The sequence below is a fragment of the Chanodichthys erythropterus genome, chromosome 12 (genome assembly GCF_024489055.1).
Source record: "Chanodichthys erythropterus isolate Z2021 chromosome 12, ASM2448905v1, whole genome shotgun sequence".
Classification (NCBI taxonomy): domain Eukaryota; kingdom Metazoa; phylum Chordata; class Actinopteri; order Cypriniformes; family Xenocyprididae; genus Chanodichthys; species Chanodichthys erythropterus.
This window is the reverse complement of record NC_090232.1, coordinates 34,582,029-34,601,697: the sequence shown is the minus strand read 5'-3', so window position 1 is coordinate 34,601,697 and position 19,669 is coordinate 34,582,029. Positions and strand designations below refer to the sequence as shown.

The window sequence follows — 19,669 nt, the reverse complement described above, 5'->3', positions numbered from 1 at the left end:
TACACCCACCCACTCCTCAGGCAGTACTGCCTCACAAACCACAGGCCGTCTACACTGGAATTATTACTTTCAGTTTTAACTAAATGTTTAGCTGAAAGATTTATTATAGTGATAGTGGCAAGAGTCTTGTTTTGCCTTCCAACGAAAGGCCATCGTGGAAGTAGACCTGCAGTAGATGGAGCGGTTTTATCTGAGTATCATGAAAATTATTTTCTCTGCATCAACAACAAAACATACAAAAATAAAAACAATTCTGCAAATGACTTTAAATGATAATTTAAGATGCAAGCAGCGATGAAAGGGCCCTCGCACCCAGGCTCACCGCCACCCGTTGGGCTGAGTAAAACACTGAACAGTGTGCGACATGCATGTAAGCGAGTAAATGCAGGAGATTTATGGCCAATCCATTTCAAAGTACCACGGTTCCTGCTGCTAACAGGTGGTGCTTTGACTGTAACTGAATATGTAGATGTCTTCAGGCCAGGACTATTATCAAACATGCGAAGTTTGGAGCAAATCGGACATTGTTTGCCTGATTTACAACAACTTCCTGTTTCGTGGCGCTAATCATTAGCACTCAGCCAAGTGTTTTTTTTTCTTTTTTCATGCTTAATGAAATTAGAAGAACTAATGCTTCGTGCATCATAATGCATTTACGTTCAAATACAAGCATTTTATCATGAGGCCACATTTGTTTCAAGGGGTTTTAATGTGTGATGAAGACTGATGAATAACTGAGAATGTGATGTGAGAGAAATAGAAGGGGTAGTGAAAAAAAAAGCAATACAAAGTGATATACAGTATGTCTAACGCAGTGAATTCGATGGCAACACCCGAATGATTACATTAAAACTCAGGTAATAACAAATAAGACAGTATTTGTCTTATAAATAAATAATGTCTCTGTAGGAGAATTATTTTGCAACTTTATCATGCAACTTGATTAACTGAATTCCTGTCCATCTCAAAATGAGTCTTAGTGTTTTTATGATCGGATTAAGTGACAAAGCCACAAAGCTGTGAGGTGCAGCAACTTTAGTTGTCAGCGTCAAGTGGAGGTGAGAGATCACAACTGTATCAGTAACCACAAGATTTAGCAATTGTGTAGCGAAAAGAAGTAACCTTTCAGATGCTTTCCATTGGCCAGATGCCTTTTTGCAACAAATGTCTGCAAAAACAATTGGTTTAGCGTGTTTGACAAGCACAATGCTGATAGGGTTAGAAAGAGAGGAAATGTAGAGAATAAGCTGCAGTTCTATGTCTTGTTTAGTTTGTACCATTAGTTAAAGACCAGATTGCAATAAGAAGAGAGCACAGGGAATAATAGCCTTAGCAAGACTTTATCAGATCTTGAGGAAATAATATCAGTAATCATGTTTGAACTCTTTGGGACATTTATCCTATCTTCTCATTCATTGCACCATTTGTTTATCCATAGAAATTTGGATGCACAGGTTGATCTGTTAAGTTTACGGACATTTCCTTTAACTCTAAAACACAATGCAATGGGCAATTCAAAATACATGTAAAACACCTGTGAAAAATCAATATGGAAAACACCCTATTTTCTTAACCCTTTAAGCCCAAAGTGTAGCGACGAGAATACTTTTTGTGCTGATTCGAAACAAAAGATTCTTAAAGGAACACTCCACTATTTTTGAAAATAGGCTCATTTTCCAGCTCCCCTAGAGTTAAACAGTTGAGTTTTACCGTTTTCGAATCCATTCAGCCGATCTCCGGTTCTGGTGGTACCACTTTTAGCATAGCTTAGCATAATTCATTGAATCTGATTAGACCGTTAGCATCGCGCTTAAAAATGACCAGAGAGTTTTGATATTTTTCCTATTTAAAACTTGACTCTTCTGTAGTTACATCATGTACTAAGACCGACAGAAAATGAAAAGTTGTGATTTTCTAGGCTGATATGGCTAGGAACTATACTCTCATTCAGGCGTAATAATCAAGGAACTTTGCTGCCGTTCCATGGCTGCAGCAGTGCAATGATATTACGCAGCGTCTCTCACAAACGTCTCCATGGTTGCAAGGCACGTTCCCTGTGCAAGCAGGGGCTCACAGGCGCTGCGTAATATCATTGCACTGCTGCAGCCATGATACGGCAGCAAAGTTCCTTGATTATTACGCCTGAATGAGAGTATAGTTCCTAGCCATATCAGCCTAGAAAATCACAACTTTTTATTTTCTGTCGGTCTTAGTACACGATTTAACTACAGAAGAGTCAAGTATTAAATAGGAAAAATAACTCTTTGGTCTTTTTTAAGCGCGATGCTAACGGTCTAATCAGATTCAATGAACTATGCTAAGCTATGCTAAAAGTGGTACCGCCAGAACCGGAGATCGGCTGAATGGATTCGAAAACGGTAAAACTCAACTGTTTAACTCTAGGGGAGTTGGAAAATGAGCCTATTTTCAAAAAAAGTGGAGTGTTCCTTTAAAGCTTTGAAGCAATGTTTTGAAATCGCCCATCACTAGATATTGTTGAAAAGTCATTATTTTGTTTTTTGCCACACAAAAAGTATTCTCGTCACTTCATAACATTAAAGGTTGAACCACTGTAGTCACATGAACCGTTTTAAATATGTCTTTAGAAGCTTTCTGGGCATTTGAAAGTGTAAATTATTTTGCTGGCAATGAGGGCCTCACTGAGCCATCGGAATTCAACAAAAATATCTTAATTTGTGCTGATGAACGAAGGTCTTATGGGTGTAGAACAACATGAGGGTGAGTAAAAAATGACAGAATTTTCATTTTTGGGTGAACTAACCCTTTAATGACATTTCTTGATTGCACTAGTTTTAAATGAATGGTTATAGCATAATAGACAATACTATTATTGTTCAAGATTAACATTAAGATGTAATGCAAGTATTAATGTTACTTTTGTAGAAATGCACTATAAATTGATTAGTAATTCAAGCACTAGATGTGTGAAAGTGTTTTCTGAAGAATAAACAAAACTAAAGAGGGTGAGATTAAGAGAAGGGGAGGAGTTGTGAAAATGAATGGAATGGTATAAAATAATGTGAGACAAGAGTTGTGAGGACAGATAGAAGACAGGAGTGCAAGAACAACAATGGTAAGTAATCTTCTTAAATGAGCACTCTTTGTGTCCAAATTTTGGATCAACATTTGTAAGATTTAGTGAGCAGAAACAGTTTTGAGGTTAACTCAAATTTGTCTATTTGTTAAAGGGTTAGTTCACCCAAAAATTAAAATAATGTCATTCTACACCTGTAAGACCTTATAAGATTTATAAAGCTCAGAAGCTTCATGAAGCAGTGTTTTGAAATCGCCCATCACTAGATATTGTTGAAAGGTCGTTATTTTGTGGGGGTTTTTTGGCGCAAAGTATTCTTGTCGCTTTATAATATTAAGATAAAGCCACTGAACTCATGAACTGTTTCAAATATGTTTTTAGTACCTTTATGGATCTTGAGAGGTTCAGTGGCTTTACTCTCAATGGAGGCCTCACTGAGCCACCGGATTTCATTAAAAATATCTTAATTTGTGTTCGGAAAATGAAGGTCTTATGGGTGTAGAACGACATGAGGGTGAATAATAAATGACAGAATTTTCATTTTGGGGTGAACTAACCCTTTAAGTTAGATTTTTAAGTAAAAATATAAAATTAGACTTTTTTTTCACAGTGGAAATCAGGATCTATTAGCGTTCTGTTGCTGACTCTTTTTTTGAGGGGCGGCAACTTCTTAACAATGGAGAGAGGTAATGTTTAATTCATACAATAATTTATTTATGTAGAAATTTCCAAATTCTACCTACCTATTACCTTAAAACCCCAAAAACATTCTCATTATCAGACTACATTACTTTTTATTGGTCACATGATTACATTTTATTTACCCAATGGCAGTAAAACATTCATAATGTATTGATTCTCCCTAATTCTACTTTTTCGTGTTTAAATTTTCATTTCTAAGTCTTCTAGTATTGTGAAACTGCACACACAGACCACCCACAAGTCAGGTGGCTATAATTACATGGAAAAATGAGAGGCCACAAAGCATTTGACCACTGGATTTACAGAAATCATTTCACTTAAGGAGTGTTTTCTCAACACTGCATATGGACTCAACTCATGACAAACACATTCATTATTCTAATGTTAAATGTTTATGATTTATTAGCTTCCCCATGTTGTTGATAACAAAGAATGAAATGTATTTTCTTACCAATCTTATTCATGACTTTGGCAGTTCGATACACGCTCCAAACCACTGATTAGAAACAAAAGATTTGTAAAGCTTCGAAGCTTCATGAAGCAGTGTTTTCAGTACAAATTGTTGAAAAAAGTCATTATTTTGTTTTTTTTGGTGCACAAAATGTAACATAACAGAACACTGTGCTTGTGGGCCCTACAGCAGAACGGCAACTGATTTTTGGCCAGATCTTGCATCAGCATCACACACGTATCATGGTGCTCACGTGTACAGCGCTGGCCAATAGTGAGCCGGCATTCTGGCGTAGAACCCGGAAGTGCTGCACTGTGTTTACTATTTTTAAAATGCTTAGAGCTCAAAGTAATAGTCATGCGTGTGACTCTGTCATTTAGGTTTTGCTGTCGATCATACTAATGTCACCAAGCACTGCGTTATGCCTAAAGCGTGTGGTGTGCATGGCTTCACTGATTGGTTCAAAGTGGGCCACCACTGTGTCAAATACTTCAACACCCCTGCCAACTTCACTGAAGCTGAGGTAGGTTGTAGCACTGTTTTTTTTTTTTTTTTTATAATTTGTGCCCAATTAAAGCCCAATTATTAATTTATTTGTTTCAATTATTATCTAATAAGATTCCTCTAGCAGTAAAGTAGTCTGTACAGGACAGATATGCAGTCAGTCTTCCTCTCAAATACCTAGACCGGATTCTTTCTCCCATTTTAATCTACCTTTATTTGTTGATTCTTTCTTAATGGATTGAATAGCTAGATAAATTTTTTTCTTGTAACTCTCCTATTATGCATCTCCAAGGCCAGTTAAGACCACCTCTAATTCAGATGCTCTTACTTACAGGATAAGTAATTACAATAAGATAAACCACTTTTGTAAAACCGTGATTAAATGTTCTTCCTTTTTCATGCCCAGTTCATGTGTAGGTCCAAAGCCCCTGGTGCTCATCTGGTGTCAGTGCATAGTACCAAGAATAATGGTTACTTGCTCTGCCTTGTGTCAAAGTTTAACCCAGGAAACCTGCGCATCTGGCTCGGAGGCTTTGAATTCTTTAAGGTAAAAAAGACAAACTTTTTCATTGACATGCATCCACTATAGTTTCTCATTATTCAAACACCTTCTATCTTTCTTTCTTTAATTTTTTTTAAACCTCTTTCTCACTCTCTCAGTCTGGTAAATTTTTTTGGATTGATGGATCCTTCTGGGATTATCAAGTTTGGACACATGGTGAGCCCAACCACATGTACACCAACATGGAGGAATGCGTGGAGATGAACTGGAAAGGTAAGGATGGAGAGACAGAGGGAATTTGTAAAAAAAAATAATAATAATAATAAATACATTAATTATTAATATATTAATTATACATTACATTTTAACTTGATGTTTGGCTAAATGATTTATTACAGTGATATTGATGCTGTGAGGACAATTAGATGTTTGGTAAAACACAATGATAGATGAAGGTACAATAATCTCTTCATTTCACTGTCCCTCACATTTTCAGAGGTTGGCAGGTGGAATGACGACTCTTGTAGTGTCAAGAAAAACTACATCTGTGCCTTCAAACAACGTGGCATGTTGGAAAAAGACCTGGAGTAAGATGGAGCAGTTTTATCGGAGTGTCATCCCATAAAACTTAAAATTATTTTCTCTGCATTAACAAAAACTAAAAAAAAAATATACAAAAACAATTTTTTCTTAAAATGATAATAAAGAACTTTTGCAATTAAAACGATCACTTGATTTTATTTATTTATTGTTTGTCTGATTAAGGACTACTGATTAAGAATACTTGAATACTTCAAAATCATCACCTTTAGTCAGGTTTTAAATACTAGAGAATTTCATTAGACAGAATTCTCACATTAAGTACAATAATTAATAGCTTGTTGATATACAGTTCATTAGTAAAATCAAAAGACCACACAAAAATCTAATATTACATGATATTTCATGTAATAAATCGCATATGCTAAAAGAATTACTGTGCTTTACAGTTAATCAGCAGTTATGCATGAACACTTACAATGTAAATTATACAAAATTCAATTTTTCCTATATATTAACATGTTAAATCATCATATTTATAACCTTTTTTTATAAAAATATGAAAAATAAAAAAAGTATTTAAGCAAATGGTAAAACTGTAACATCCCTATATCTTCTTAATTCAGTGCAATCCAAACTGTCATTTCAGTAAAGCTTTTTTCAGTAAAACACTTTTTCCTCTAACTTCAATTTTCCAGTCTTTAAAGTCTTTAATTTGCTGTAGAGGTAGAAAACCAGACATACTGTAACATTAATACAACAATCACATTATTCTGCTTGAATAAAGAAATTGTATTAATACAACGTGGTCTTTCTCTGTTTGTGCTTTGATGTGGGTTTCATGTGACTTTATAGACCTGAAAACTGCAGATGATAGAGCAGTCATGTGATTGGTCAGGTGTGATCTGGAAATAGTGGTGAATGCAGAGGAGGAGACTTGGAAAAGGGGATGCTTTTAAATGGTAGAGGTGCACTGACTGGGGATTCATTCGGGATGACTCCGGGAATTTTGTAGAATTTGGCGTTTGACTTGTCTGTTTTTACTGAGAGAGAATATGGGTGAAACAAATATGTCAGAGTTTTGCACATTTTCATTTCTTTCATTTAGTACATTCACTCCACCCAACCCTCCAAAACTTTTGAGACTTTTTCACCTTTTTTGGGGGGTTTGTGGGGTCTCTTTTTGCTGAGACGGATTCGACTTTTGAGAGCAGAGTTATCCAGCAATCCAAATGACTGAGAGAGAGAGAAAAAAATGTTATTTGTCATTCATTCCACTTTATATCACGTAATGAACTAATAAACAGTCTCTCACATATTAACATAACCTGCACTCAAAAAAATGTTTAGCCTTTTTTATTATTATTATTTCAATTGTATAGTAAAATTCCATCAAATTTAATCGAATAATCCTTACATATTATTCATGTATGAATTAAGAATTTTAAATGAGTAAAAAAAAATAGAGCTTTATAAAGCATTTTGTATAAAATAGTAACTTTAACAACATAAATTAATGTATTACAGTAACAGTATTCCCCACCTTGACCGCTGAAAAGTCCATCGGCGGAGCATCCGATGACTTTTTTTTCATTAATGGTAAATCCTTTTTGGGAATAATATACATGTCCAAACGGTCATAGATGTCACCTGATTTCTTTGACTCGCAGTCCATCCCAGATGACATTTGTTTTTTTGCATTATTTGTTAGCAGTGCCTTAGGAATAGCAAAAGTTTTTGCATCCTGTTTCACTTGTCTTACATGCGAGTCACTGTTCACTTCTGCTACATTGTCCTGTTGGGCATCACTAACATCCTCTTGATTGTTCTTTATGTCCTCTGATTTGTCCTGCTCTGGTGTCAAAACCGGAATATCGAGCTGAGTATCTTTTTCTGTTTGGACAACATCATTTGTCATTGGTTGATCACTAGTGTCTTTCTCTGCTGGACTGGTTTTGCTGGGCAGGTAATTGAGCCATTCGTCTCCTGTGAATATTTCATCCATTAAGTTGATCGGTTCAAAATCGAGTTTGAAGTCTTTTAAGGTAAATTTTCTGCAGAAAGACAAGATTTATTAATGTAACAAATGTATTGCTCATTAATAGTTCATGTTAGTTAATGCATTAACTAAAACTAGCTTATTGGAAAGTGTAACCATAGATTCAAACCAGTTGGGTTACACTTTATTTTAATATTCCACTTTAGGCAGTCTGCTAACTATAAATAACTTTTCAACTACATGTCAACTAACTCTCATTCATTTGCAACTACACGTCAACTCTCATTAGTATTAGTAGACTGTTAGGTTAAGGTTAGTAGAATAATTTGACATGTAGTAGCAAAGTTACTTATAGTCAGTATAACGTCTGTTGGGGGAGCATCAAAATAAAGTGTTAACAGATATTAAGCAGAGTCTACTAATACTCTAATGACTGCTAGTTGCCATGTAGTAGTTGCAAAGTTGCTTATAGTTAATAGACTGTCTAAAGCAGTGTTTGCCAACCCTGTTCCTGGAGGTACGCCAACAGTACACATTTTGGATGTCTCCCTTTTCTGACCCATTCTTTTCAGGGCTGCATCCGAAAACTTAAAGGTGCCATTGAATTGAAAATTGAATTTATCTTGGCATAGTCAAATATCAAGAGTTCAGTACATGGAAATGACATACAGTGAGTCTCAAACTCCATTGTTTCCTCCTTCTTATATAAATCTCATTTGTTTAAAAGACCTCCGAAGAACAGGCGAATCTCAACATAATACGTAACAGTCTGGGTGTACGCCCCCAATATTTGCATATGCCAGCCCATGATCGAGGCATTACACAAGGGCAGAACGTCTGGATCTGTGCACAACTGAATCATCAGACTAGGTAAGCAAGCAAGAACAACAGCGAAAAATGGCAGATGGAGCAATAATAACTGACAAGATCCATGATAACATGATATTTTTAGTGATATTTGTAAATTGTCTTTCTAAATGTTTCGTTAGCATGTTGCTAATGTACTGTTAAATGTGGTTAAAGTTACCATCGTTTCTTACTGTATTCACAGAGACAAGAGCTGTCACTATTTTCATTTTTGAACACTTGCAGTCTGTATAATTCATAAGCACAACTTCATTCTTTATAAATCTCTCCAACAGTGTGTAATGTTAGCTTTAGCCACGAAGCACTATCAAAATCATTCAGAATTAAATGTAAACATCCAAATAAATACTGTACTTATGCGATTAGACATGCTGCATGACGAACACTTTGTAAAGATCCATTTTGAGGGTTATATTAGCTGTGTGAACTTTGTTTATGCAGTGATAGAGTCGATAGCTCGGGAGGGGGCGGAGAGCGCGCGATTTAAAGGGGCCGCAGCATGAATCAGCGCATTTCTAATTATGCCTCAAAATAGGCAGTTAAAAAAATTCATTAAAAAAAATCTATGGGGTATTTTGAGCTGCAACTTCACAGACACATTCAGGGGACACCTTAGACTTATATTACATCTTGTAAAAAAACGTTCGGTGGCACCTTTAAAAAAGCTGCCTTCGGAGGACGCATTCCAGAAGGCATCAAGGCATGTCCGAATCCAATGTTAGCTTCACTTACGTCTCCTGAGATACCTTCATCTGATCGATTTTTGAAGGCAGCATATATGATTCTTTGATATCCCACAATCATGTGCTTTCCATTCTGTGACAGTTGAGCTAAAAAATAAAGATGTCTGAAAGTTGTGGTTGGTGGTCAGTTTGTGTGTAAATGTACATTTTTGACCAACGTTTTCCACTTTCTATGTCATTTCAAGTGAGATATTACAATTGTATTAATTAAATATTCTAAGGATCCATTTACATGACACTGTTTTTAACTAAAAACGGAAAACTTGGCCGTTCAACAGCGTTTTGGTTGCCTGACAAAGCAAACTTTTGAAAACGGGTTTCAAAGTGCAAGTTTTTGAAAACTATACTGTTATCATCTCTGTGTAAACTGCAAAAATGCGAATATGTAAAAACGGTGATGGCATGCACAAGCGTATTACGTGTTCAGTCTATACGGTGACGTCACATGCATACCCTCTATAGACTAATGAGGTAAATCAGGTGTGTTTGATTAGGAAGAGTTTGAAAATGTAGTGCTGGGCTGCATCCGAAAAGCTGTCTTGCTGCCTCGCTGTCTTATAAGAAAATGACTTGTACGGCAGTGTTTGTGCATGAAGGCACCTCACGAAATTGATTTCGGACAGACTTCTGAGGCAGCGTAACAGTTTAATGATCTACAGCAATAGCGTGAGCTTTGGTGAGAACTAAACAAATATTTAATTACTACAGTAGTAATTTCTCAATAGAAATGATATCAAAATTGAAATATGTTGGTCAAAATTGTACATTTATACACAAACTGAGCAGCAAATGCAACTTTTGGATGCCATCTTTATTTCTCTAGCTCAACTGTCACAGAATGGAAAGCACAGGATTGTGGGATATCAAAGGCAGCTGAGGATACATCCATGCTTCCTTCAAAAATCGATCTGAGGAAGGTATCTCATGAGACAGGAAGTGAAGGTAACATTGGATTCGGACGTGCCTTGATGCCTTACTACCTTGAAATGTGTCCTCAGAAGGCAGCATTTTCCAGTTTTCGGACGCAGCCCTGGTGTGCCTCCAGGAACAGCATTGCGGGAAAACACTGCGTTCCAAATTATTATGCAAGAGACAAATCAGTAACCCACTGTACTGAAATCTTACTGATATGTCAATTGCATAATAATTTGGAACGCAGTGAAAAGTGAACTGTCAAAAAAAGTGTTACCACTTATTGTTCCCTCAAAGTATGATACAGTGATTTTTAACTAACAGTGGACTTGTGCAACCCTAGATATCACCAGAAGCTAATTCGCTGTTTATCCTTTTTTATGCTGTTTTCCCTGTTTTTTTTACCATACACTTTAAAAGGTTTTTCATGTTTAGGAGGCTCTGTGGACTTACAGTTATTCAGCAGATCTACAACATGCATGTTTGTGTTTGATTTTTTCCATCACATCACATGAAAGGAATGTCAAAGAACTAGAAATGAGTTATAAATAGGTGGACTTGATAATGCTAAAAATAAGGAAGTGCATTAGAGTTTTAAAAACAAACTAAAGTTTCAAGTGAGAAAAAGACTGAATGAGCATATAACATTTAAACAATATCAGGGGTTCTCAACAGGCCCTTGAAGTCCACTTTTCTGCAGAGTTTAGTTTCAACCCTAACCCTAGTTTAGTTTAGTTTCACACCTGAGCAAGCTAATCAAGGTCTGCAGAATTACGAGAAAGCCACAGGCAGGTGAGTTTGTACAATGTTGGAGCTAAACTCTGCAGGAAAGTGGACCTCAAGGGCCACAGTTAAGAATGCATGGTCTATATAATGTTTCAAACTTTGTCCAGCAGAGTGTAGCTCTAACCAACTCCAAAACACTGGCCTGGATGTTTACTGCAGTAATCCTGAAGACCTTGATTAGCTGGTTCAGGTGTGTTTAATTAGGGTTGGAGCCAATGTTCGCTCTAATTTTTTTTCTCGCTGAGCAAAACTTTTCTCTGTTGAGCGCACATTTTGGCCACCTGAGGAAAAACATACTTTATATCAGACCTGTCCAATCAACGTAAACACACACAAAAAATGTTTTTATCATGCAACTGTAACATTTAACTTTAATGTGCCGTTTCTATTTTATTTGACCCTTGATGTAACTTAGTGATATATTAAATAATGTTTGAAAACAAGCAGTTCAGTCACTAAATTAAGCACATTTTAGGTTACTTGAGATTTTTTTCACATTGCTGTATTAACTGTACCAGTCTTTACCAAGAAATTCTATTACAAAATAATTTCTGTCCTCCTGCAGGACAGTTCAATTCTTTATAATAATATAATATGAGCAGTTACAATGATGGTTTGGGACAACCATAATGTGTTTTTGTTCAGTCAATTATTAGCAACAGACAGTGTTAAACCATCAAAATTACATGTTTATTGCTTATGAATTTCCCAGATTTTATATACCAGGAGGTTAAGATTTTTCATGGCAAGGAGCCCAAACAATCCCCTTGTGAGATCAATTTTTTATTAGGCTTACATTATAATATAATAAAATATAATATTTAGGTATTTAAACTGATATACAGTATTATATCAGTTTAAATGCTTCCATTTGTTTTAATATATTATAAAGTGAAAACAAACTGAAGCATTTAAACAGATCTGATAGCTAAATATTTTTAAGAAAAGTGAACGTTAACTCTTTTATAGTTATCTAAACATCCCTGAAACCCACATCACCACCACACATAAAAATCTATATATACTGATGTATATCACTGATGTATTTTGAGTTCGCTTCAGAAGTGCACGGCTTAGAGGGAACATTGGTTGGAGCTAAACTCTGCAGGATAGTAGCCCAAACTGAGGCTGACACCCCTACACAAAAAAAAGAGGGTTTACATGATTTAATCATGTACACTGAAACTACATAAATCAATTAAGTTAGACATATTTTGCGCACGTAATTTCAATACCAAATAATGGTCATTTTTAAAGGGTTAGTTCACCCAAAAATGACATTTCTGTCATTAATCACTCACTCTCATGTTGTTCCACACACAAATTAATATATTTTTCATAATTTTCATAATCCGATGGCTCAGTGAGGCCTTCATTGCCAGCAAGATTATTTCTTTTTTCAATGCCCAGAAAGCTACTTAAGACATATTTAAAACAGTCATGTGACTACAGTGGTTCAATCTTAATGTTATGAAGCGACGAGAATACTTTTTGTGCGCCAAAAAAACAAAATAATGACTTTATTCAACTATCTATATGGGCAATTTAAAAAAAAAACTGCTTCATGAAGTTTCAAAGTTTTACGAAGCTTTACGAATCTTTTGTTTCGAACTGCCAAAGTTACGTGAACCATTGAAATTTCAAAAGCCTCAGAAGCCTCGTTTACTGAAATCACGTGACTTTGGTGCTTCGAACCACTGATTGGAAACAAAAGATTTGTAAAGCTTTGCAGCATCATGAAGCAGTGTTTTGAAATCGCCCATCACTAGATATTGTCATAAAGCTGTTATTTTGTGTTTTGGGCGCACAAAAAGTATTCTCGTCGCTTCATAACATTAAGGTTGAACCACTGCAGTCACATGAACATGAAATACAAAAATAAAAGTGAATTCACAAAATATGAATAAATACAATTATAGTATATAAATAATATGAAAATAACTAGGGCTGCACGATATATCGCATGAGACTGTCACGCGCATTTCGTCAGTAAAGCCGGTTCCCGTTCATATCGCATATGAATCGCCTTCGATAATGAACGTGATATTGCGTGGCTTGTCAGTGAACTACGGCTCTGTATATTAAATGCCGCTCCATTTGAAAGCAGGTGATGGCGATTTAGCGGTAATCAGGGAACCGGCTTTACTGACGAAATGCGCGTGACAATCTCATGCGATATATCGTGCAGCCCTAAAAATAACACTGTTATGAAGTAAAATATGTTTAGCAAATCCCACCTGTCTAAGAAAACATATTTCCCCTTTTTTGGTGGAAGTGGTGGAGGAACCTTTGCAGCCTTTGCAGCCTCGACCTCCATCTCCATGGAATTTAGCTGCATGGGGATTCAATGCAATTTAAGTTTGAAAAAAGAGCCCAGGGAAAAGTTAAATGATTAAAAAATGAACTAACAAAAAAGTTAATTATAAGTTAAAGCTAGAGATCTGTCACTTTCGATATAAGAATAGAAGTAGGAAGTAAACATACACTTTGTGCCTCTTCTTCCCCACTGTCTTGGATGCTCTTGCTGTCGGCCTGCTCACAATCACGTTTTTCTTTCAACTTTTCCATCAGTTTATGAGTAAGATTCTTCATCTTGTTTTTCATTCCCTTCTTTTGTGTTTTGGCATGCGAGTTCTCCTGTTCCATACCCCCGAAACTCATGTCTGAATCCTCCCATCCCAAAACCTCAGCAGCTTTGCTGAACCTTTTCATTGCATTTGCAATGTATTCATATTCCCGTAGGTCTGAAATACTTGGAGCTGAGAGGGGTCTCTCTTCCTTAGGCTTCTGGGCTATTGGATCTGAAGCAGATCTTGCTGTCCTGCTTGTATTGTTCACAACAGTTTGATGAGTCAGAACACTGCTTGTGTCCATACCAACTGGTTTTGAGGGACCACCACAAGCCTCATCTAGTTGTTCATGCTTAAACTCCATCTGTGCGGTGTCACATCTATCTGAGGACATTGAGAGGTGAGACGTGTGTGCAGATGATTGTCGAGACAGATTGTTAAGCAAAGATGCGGCTCCAGCCATGTGCTCCTCAACGCTAGGCTCTTTATTATTTTCGTCCTCCAGCAATTCACCTGCTTTTGGCTCCCGACTTGATTCATCTGCCTGTGTTTGTATAGGGAGAGGGCTCTTTCTCTCTTCAACCATTTCATTTCCATCTTCTGTTTTAGAGCTACTTGTTGGTTGTTTCTCATCATCCTCAGATCTGACTGTGCTATCCAAATCATTCCTGTCTTCATTTGTTTTATCTTCAGACTCCAGAGATTGGTAAAACACGCTTTGAGAAGTTGTATCTGGATGCGCATGTGATTTGGAAGTACTTCTTTTTGGACGGTTGTCACGTTTTTTTTGACTCAGCAGTTTCAGCAGCATAGACTGCAGTAGTGGGATGTCATTCTGTTGACCATCCCTCACATCGCTCTGCATTAAATAAAGAAAATTAGGGATTTTATGCAATCATGACTCACCTTTTGAAGCACTATCTCTTTAAACTTACTACTAGTAGTACTACACTTTATATTTTATAGATTGTACAATACTAGCCACAAAACATATTTACTCTCTCTCTCTCTCTATATATATATCTATATATCATAAATAACTTATATATCATATTTGATCTTTTTGGGCTCTTTAAGAACTTAAATGCATTTCTGCAAATGAATCTTATCTTATGTTAAACAATCTACTTGCCTTTTCTGTTTGTTCCTCCATAGTCTCTCATTTCCGGTTATCCTTTTTCATATCCTGCATTGCTTAATCATTTTGAAGTGTGCTAAAACTTATTTTCTCTTTTCCTAAATCCAGAGTCTATAGCTCTTCCCAAACAGTTGTGAAACCTGTGCGAAGCACCTTGTTTCTGTGCCTTCCTCTCTCAGTCACTGCCTTCTCTGTCTTTTAACTTCCTTTTATAGTCTAGCATTTCTGTACTGCCAAAACCTGTTTTCTAAATCTGATCTCACAATCCATTTATTTAACCTTTATCCATTTCTTTGGCCAATGTTATTCATGAATGTGTTTTTGCATTAAATGTTAAATGTTATATTGTAGATAATTTTTATTTCAAAATGTGCAGTTTACAATACAATAGCGACTAATTGTTAAATAAAATATATTTTGACTGTTCTATATGTAATTTATATTTCAAACTGTGCAAATGTAACACATGGAGGAAGGAAACTGTAAAGTTATGATTAAAATACAGAATGTGTCTCGATGTAATGTAATATTTTAAAATCAAAGATATCTTTCCTGGACTGCATGTAAGCAGGAAACGTTTAAACATTTTTTCAAGAAAGAAGTCCTGTCTGGAAATGCCGAAGAATCTTTCTGTCTTGGGAGGAGGATCAGTTAGAAGTAAGCACTTTGGTCAGACAAACTTGACAATCAGGAAACCCCAGTGAGCTGTGAAATTCCTTCCAGGACTTATTCTTTGGACTACATCCTTGATCGTAAATTAAGTCTCTCAATTACGTGTTTATACACATAGACTCTCACACAAAGATATGTGTTCATACACACACCCACACCGGGGAAAACACGTTTACACTGCTGACGGCATACTGCGCAATCAACAGTGTACTGCAGTGGTTTTCAAACTTTTTTGACACCAAGGCCTCCCACTGTTCATAACAATATTCAAAGGCCCCATTGACTTTACCAGAAGAAAGGATTTAAAAAAATATTTTGTATTTAAAATTTCTACCTCATTAAGATATTTTGGAGTTTGTCATAACTAAAAAATTTACATTCATTATATTCATTTTGTAATAATTTTTTTATTGATTTTATGAATTTGGCTAGAAATCGCATTTTTAAAATAGGCTTTTTATGGTACACTTATAATAAGTGTCTATACACAGGAAAATCTCCAGAGTTAAATCAACTCTGTGCAGAGTACATATGGTCCCTCTCTAAATAGTGTTAAAATAACACTAAAGCAGAGTTAAAGTTAAGGAGATAATTAAGCAATTAATTAAGTCATGATTAGTGATGAACACCTGCTGTTAACAAGCAGAATCACTGAAGAAAAGAGAAACACAAGAACTACAACATGTGACTTCAGTCACAGCCTTATTAATTGCTTAATTATCTCATTAACTTTAACTCTGCTTCAGTGTTATTTTAACACTATTTAGAGAGGTATAAATAGTGCGAGTAGTGCGTTCACACTACAAAAAGTAGTGTGAACGGAATTTTGTGCGAGTTGTGCATTCACAAAATTCCAAAAAGAAAAAGTAAACTTTAAATACCTGGATGATGCACTAAATTAACGGAAAAAACGAAGTGTGGAATGTTGGACACTTTGTGCACTCAACTGTCGCAGCTTTAACCCTTTCGCACGTAAGTTTCAAATATTCTGTCTGACCCCCCAGCGTGAGTTTTTTAAGGCGACCGTTATTTAGAACGTATCACTTTATGGTTTCCATGGTGACGCGTCATCGCTTATGTGACACACTGCAGCACTGTATGAATGATGATCTGCTTTCATTTAATTTTTCCTTTTTATTCAAAATATTCACAAATTTGTTAACTATAGCATGAAATATCTAATATTCCGATTGCCAAATATGTGCAAGTGGATGTGTTTTGCTGTTTAAACACCTTTATAACGATCGCGTTAGTTGAGCCATATGAGCGATGGGCGCCGCCATGTTAGTTTGCACCGCGCAGAGAATCGGATCTGTTGGATTTACAAGCCGTGAATTTATCCACTTCTCCCGAAATACATGAAAGTAAGTGTGCCAGTGAACTGGGGAAGAATAGAGTAAGCTTTTAAGTTACTTTCACAATGTATATCTGATATGAATTAAACGTGTTGTCAAGTTATAATGGAAAGGGTTGTTATTTCCGCTTCTATAGACATCATTGTGTTTTTTACAAACTCTAAATATATTGTTTAGTTAGTACTCATGTGCATTTAATGTCTGAAACCTGAAATGAACATTATTTGGTTGAAAACACTGATATGAAAAGCGCTGCGCGCGTCCGTCTCTGGTTTAGCGCCAGTTAAAGCGCGCACGCACATTTGAATTTGGCAGTTGATCACGTAATGCACTGAACGTTCTAATCACACCGGTGTGATCGTACGCTCCTGGGGCCAGCCAAGACTGATCACACCGGTGTGATCGTACGCGTCAAAGGGTTAATTACGTAGTGGAGGGGAAGGGAGGATCGTACTCCGTTGTTAAATGACAAAATAACCTTATACAATTCAAACAGTACATCGATGAGTGCATAGTGCACAAGTACATAGTGTATAAGTGCATAGTGTATAGTGCGTCATTTGGGACGCAACTATATACAGAGAAAAGTAGCTCCGGCGACAATGTTCTTCTGCAAGACACGTGCAGTTCTGTTTATAAACCGCTAGAGGGCCAGAAATCGCGGACTGTAGCTTTAAACTTAGAATATATAGGCCTAATATATATATATATATATATATATATATATATATATATATATATATATATATATATATTATTTTTTTATTTTTTATTTTTTTTTAATTATTAGCCTATTATAAGTAATCTTGAAACCCCCTGCATGGGTAAGAACCACTGGCATGCTGAATACAATAAATAAATAAATAAAAGCATAGAAAACAGTTCAATGCAACATATGTTGTCATATGACCACATCAACTGGCATGTGTAATTGCAGAGATGAACGTGATTTCCCCAAGTACAACATTCTGGGTCGTAAAATCACGGGTCGTAAACACAACTTCCCACCCGAACTTCAAAGGGACCCAGCAGAGAGTTCCAAGGCCACCAAGGCAACCAATAAAAGGCTACAGTGATCGTCACGTGATCTAGATTGCGGAAAACAAACACTGTTTTGTACTTTGTTTACAATATTCCGCGTGTTTTGTTGCTGTCGCTTTAAACGGGATTGTATCTATTTTATCTGAAAATGACCGTGTCAGCGATCGCCCACGTTCTCATACCCTTCCTGCTTTGCATAGCGCTTGCAAACACTCACATTTTCGACGAAGTTTTGGTGGATGTCACTTATGATCACTATGCGGAGAAGAAAGTAGACGATCTTCCTGCCTTCTTGGCCATGCCGTTTAACTGTCTGATAAATTCAGGATACATATTATTGGGAATCTATTGGCTCTTGCAACGGATGTCAGACAGTAAAGGCAGCAGCAGTGCAGCCGCTTACACCAAAGATGTGTTTGCGCTAATGGCAGTCGCATATGGACCGGTGCAGTGGGTCCGCTTGGCCACCTTGCGGCGCGCGCCCTCCGTTTTGGACCAGTGGTTCACTTTACCTATTTTTGCCTGGGTCCTGGTGTGGTGTAATGTCATTGACAAAGGCTGGTCGTCTCGTTACTCTTTAATGGTCGAGTCATGCTCTATTCTCAGCTATGGACTGGCGCTCTTTCACGACCGAGGCTTTGAAGCAGCTCTGGGTTGTCACATCGCCTGCGCCCTGTTCAAAGGCGTCCGCGCGCAGATGCGCCACGGAGATAAGGAGTCCTTGCGCTATTTTTGGTTGGCAGTGCTGTCTTGCTTTGGTTTCGTGGTTCTGAAGCTTCTGGATCATTCTCTTGCAGAGTACTGGGTGTTTCAAAATCTCACTGGACATTTCTGGTCCAAAGTTTGCGACATTCTGCAGTTTCATTACAGTTTTTGTTTTCTCACTCGCCTGAGTGAAAATGCACAGAAACGCTCTTCATAAATGCCCATACATGTCATTTAATAGCCTAAGTAAGTGCACTGTACAACCGAATAATAGGACAATGGACATGGGCTATATTTTGTCTTGTCATTAACAGTAACATCATGTCACACTGACAGCCTACAGATTATACAAACGTCTAATGATTTTAATGTGATCAACAAGTTTGATTTTTAAAGAAACTCTTGTTACCTTTAAGGGGCATATTTTTTCAAACATATTAAAACATGAGCCACTTATGTCAATTAATTTGACTGAATCACTTATAATACAGTATATTACAAAATCAATATATTGAATAGCCTATATAGTATATATTCTATTCTAGGCTGGTAAATTTATGATCCTGGTCTACAGTTTCTCTCTCTCTCTCTCTCTCTCTCTATATATATATATATATATAAGACTTAAGATGCAAAAGCATCTAAGTGCCATCAAAACATTTTTTCTAAAAGAGCATTTTTATCAAGCTTGTATGTTTAGGTTCAGTAATTTCATTTTAATAGGTCCTTTTCATTGCCATTAAAGTGAAATAACTGAAAATATACATACAAGCTTGATAAAAATGATCATTTTAGAAGAAAATTTTCAGATGGCACTTTTGCATCTGAAGTCTTCATATATATACAGTGTAATATAAAAATTTCAGAGAACTAAATCCAAAGCTACTAAAAGTTTGTTCATAATATCCCTTAGTCGGATTTTCCAGTTTTAAAGTTAAAAATGAATGTAAATGCACAATATATGAACAGTCTTGTATTGTTCTTGCCTTAACTTGTCGCATTAAAACAATATTCTGAAGCAAAAACATTTGACATTTGAAACACTTAATCAGCTACACTGCAATATTTGTATCTCACGACACATAGGAAGGAGTGTCATTTGTTACAATTGAATTCATAATATGATG

At 36.3% G+C, this 19,669-nt stretch overlaps 3 protein-coding genes across 5 annotated transcripts; 2 read left to right on the top strand and 1 right to left on the bottom strand.

Moving 5' to 3' along the window:
* Positions 1-3,070: 3,070 nt before the first annotated feature.
* LOC137032878 (lectin-like) lies at positions 3,071-5,923 on the top strand. Its single transcript, XM_067404870.1, has 6 exons — positions 3,071-3,094; positions 3,666-3,741; positions 4,589-4,731; positions 5,119-5,259; positions 5,373-5,487; positions 5,711-5,923. The coding sequence occupies exons 1-6, from the start codon at positions 3,092-3,094 to the stop codon at positions 5,803-5,805; spliced, it is 573 nt and encodes a 190-aa protein (XP_067260971.1). The 5' UTR covers positions 3,071-3,091; the 3' UTR covers positions 5,806-5,923.
* A 148-nt stretch (positions 5,924-6,071) lies between these two features.
* Positions 6,072-18,464, bottom strand: si:dkey-9i23.6 (transcriptional regulator ATRX homolog). 3 transcript variants are annotated; one of them, XM_067405006.1, is made up of 7 exons: positions 14,764-16,110; positions 13,546-14,490; positions 13,299-13,393; positions 7,298-7,808; positions 6,909-6,990; positions 6,612-6,797; positions 6,072-6,472 (listed from the first exon to the last, which is right to left on the bottom strand). In XM_067405006.1, the coding sequence occupies exons 1-6, from the start codon at positions 14,782-14,784 to the stop codon at positions 6,649-6,651; spliced, it is 1,803 nt and encodes a 600-aa protein (XP_067261107.1). In that variant the 5' UTR covers positions 14,785-16,110; the 3' UTR covers positions 6,072-6,472; positions 6,612-6,648. The 3 variants fall into 3 exon arrangements, with proteins under 3 accessions (XP_067261107.1, XP_067261108.1, XP_067261106.1); XM_067405007.1 differs by lacking the exon at positions 14,764-16,110 and adding an exon at positions 18,350-18,464 and having other exon boundaries at positions 6,072-6,797; XM_067405005.1 differs by having other exon boundaries at positions 6,072-6,797.
* Positions 17,644-19,567, top strand: tmem187 (transmembrane protein 187). The gene has a single exon (XM_067405008.1). The coding sequence runs from the start codon at positions 17,986-17,988 to the stop codon at positions 18,757-18,759; it is 774 nt and encodes a 257-aa protein (XP_067261109.1). The 5' UTR covers positions 17,644-17,985; the 3' UTR covers positions 18,760-19,567.
* Positions 19,568-19,669: the final 102 nt, after the last annotated feature.

Bases quoted from the DNA above. Each gene is read 5' to 3' on its own strand.
- LOC137032878 (XM_067404870.1), top strand. The intron at 3,742-4,588 runs GTAATGTTTAAT...TCTGTCATTTAG, and splicing joins CTTCTTAACAATGGAGAGAG to GTTTTGCTGTCGATCATACT. The intron at 4,732-5,118 runs GTAGGTTGTAGC...TTTCATGCCCAG, and splicing joins CCAACTTCACTGAAGCTGAG to TTCATGTGTAGGTCCAAAGC.
- tmem187 (XM_067405008.1), top strand. From the start codon at position 17,986: ATGACCGTGTCAGCGATCGCCCACGTTCTCATACCCTTCCTGCTTTGC.
- si:dkey-9i23.6 (XM_067405005.1), bottom strand. From the start codon at position 14,784: ATGGAGGAACAAACAGAAAAG. The intron at 7,809-13,298 runs GTGGGATTTGCT...GTCTTTCTGCAG, and splicing joins AAATATGTTTTCTTAGACAG to AAAATTTACCTTAAAAGACT. The intron at 6,798-6,908 runs GTGAAAAAGTCT...ATTCTCTCTCAG, and splicing joins CCACAAACCCCCCAAAAAAG to TAAAAACAGACAAGTCAAAC.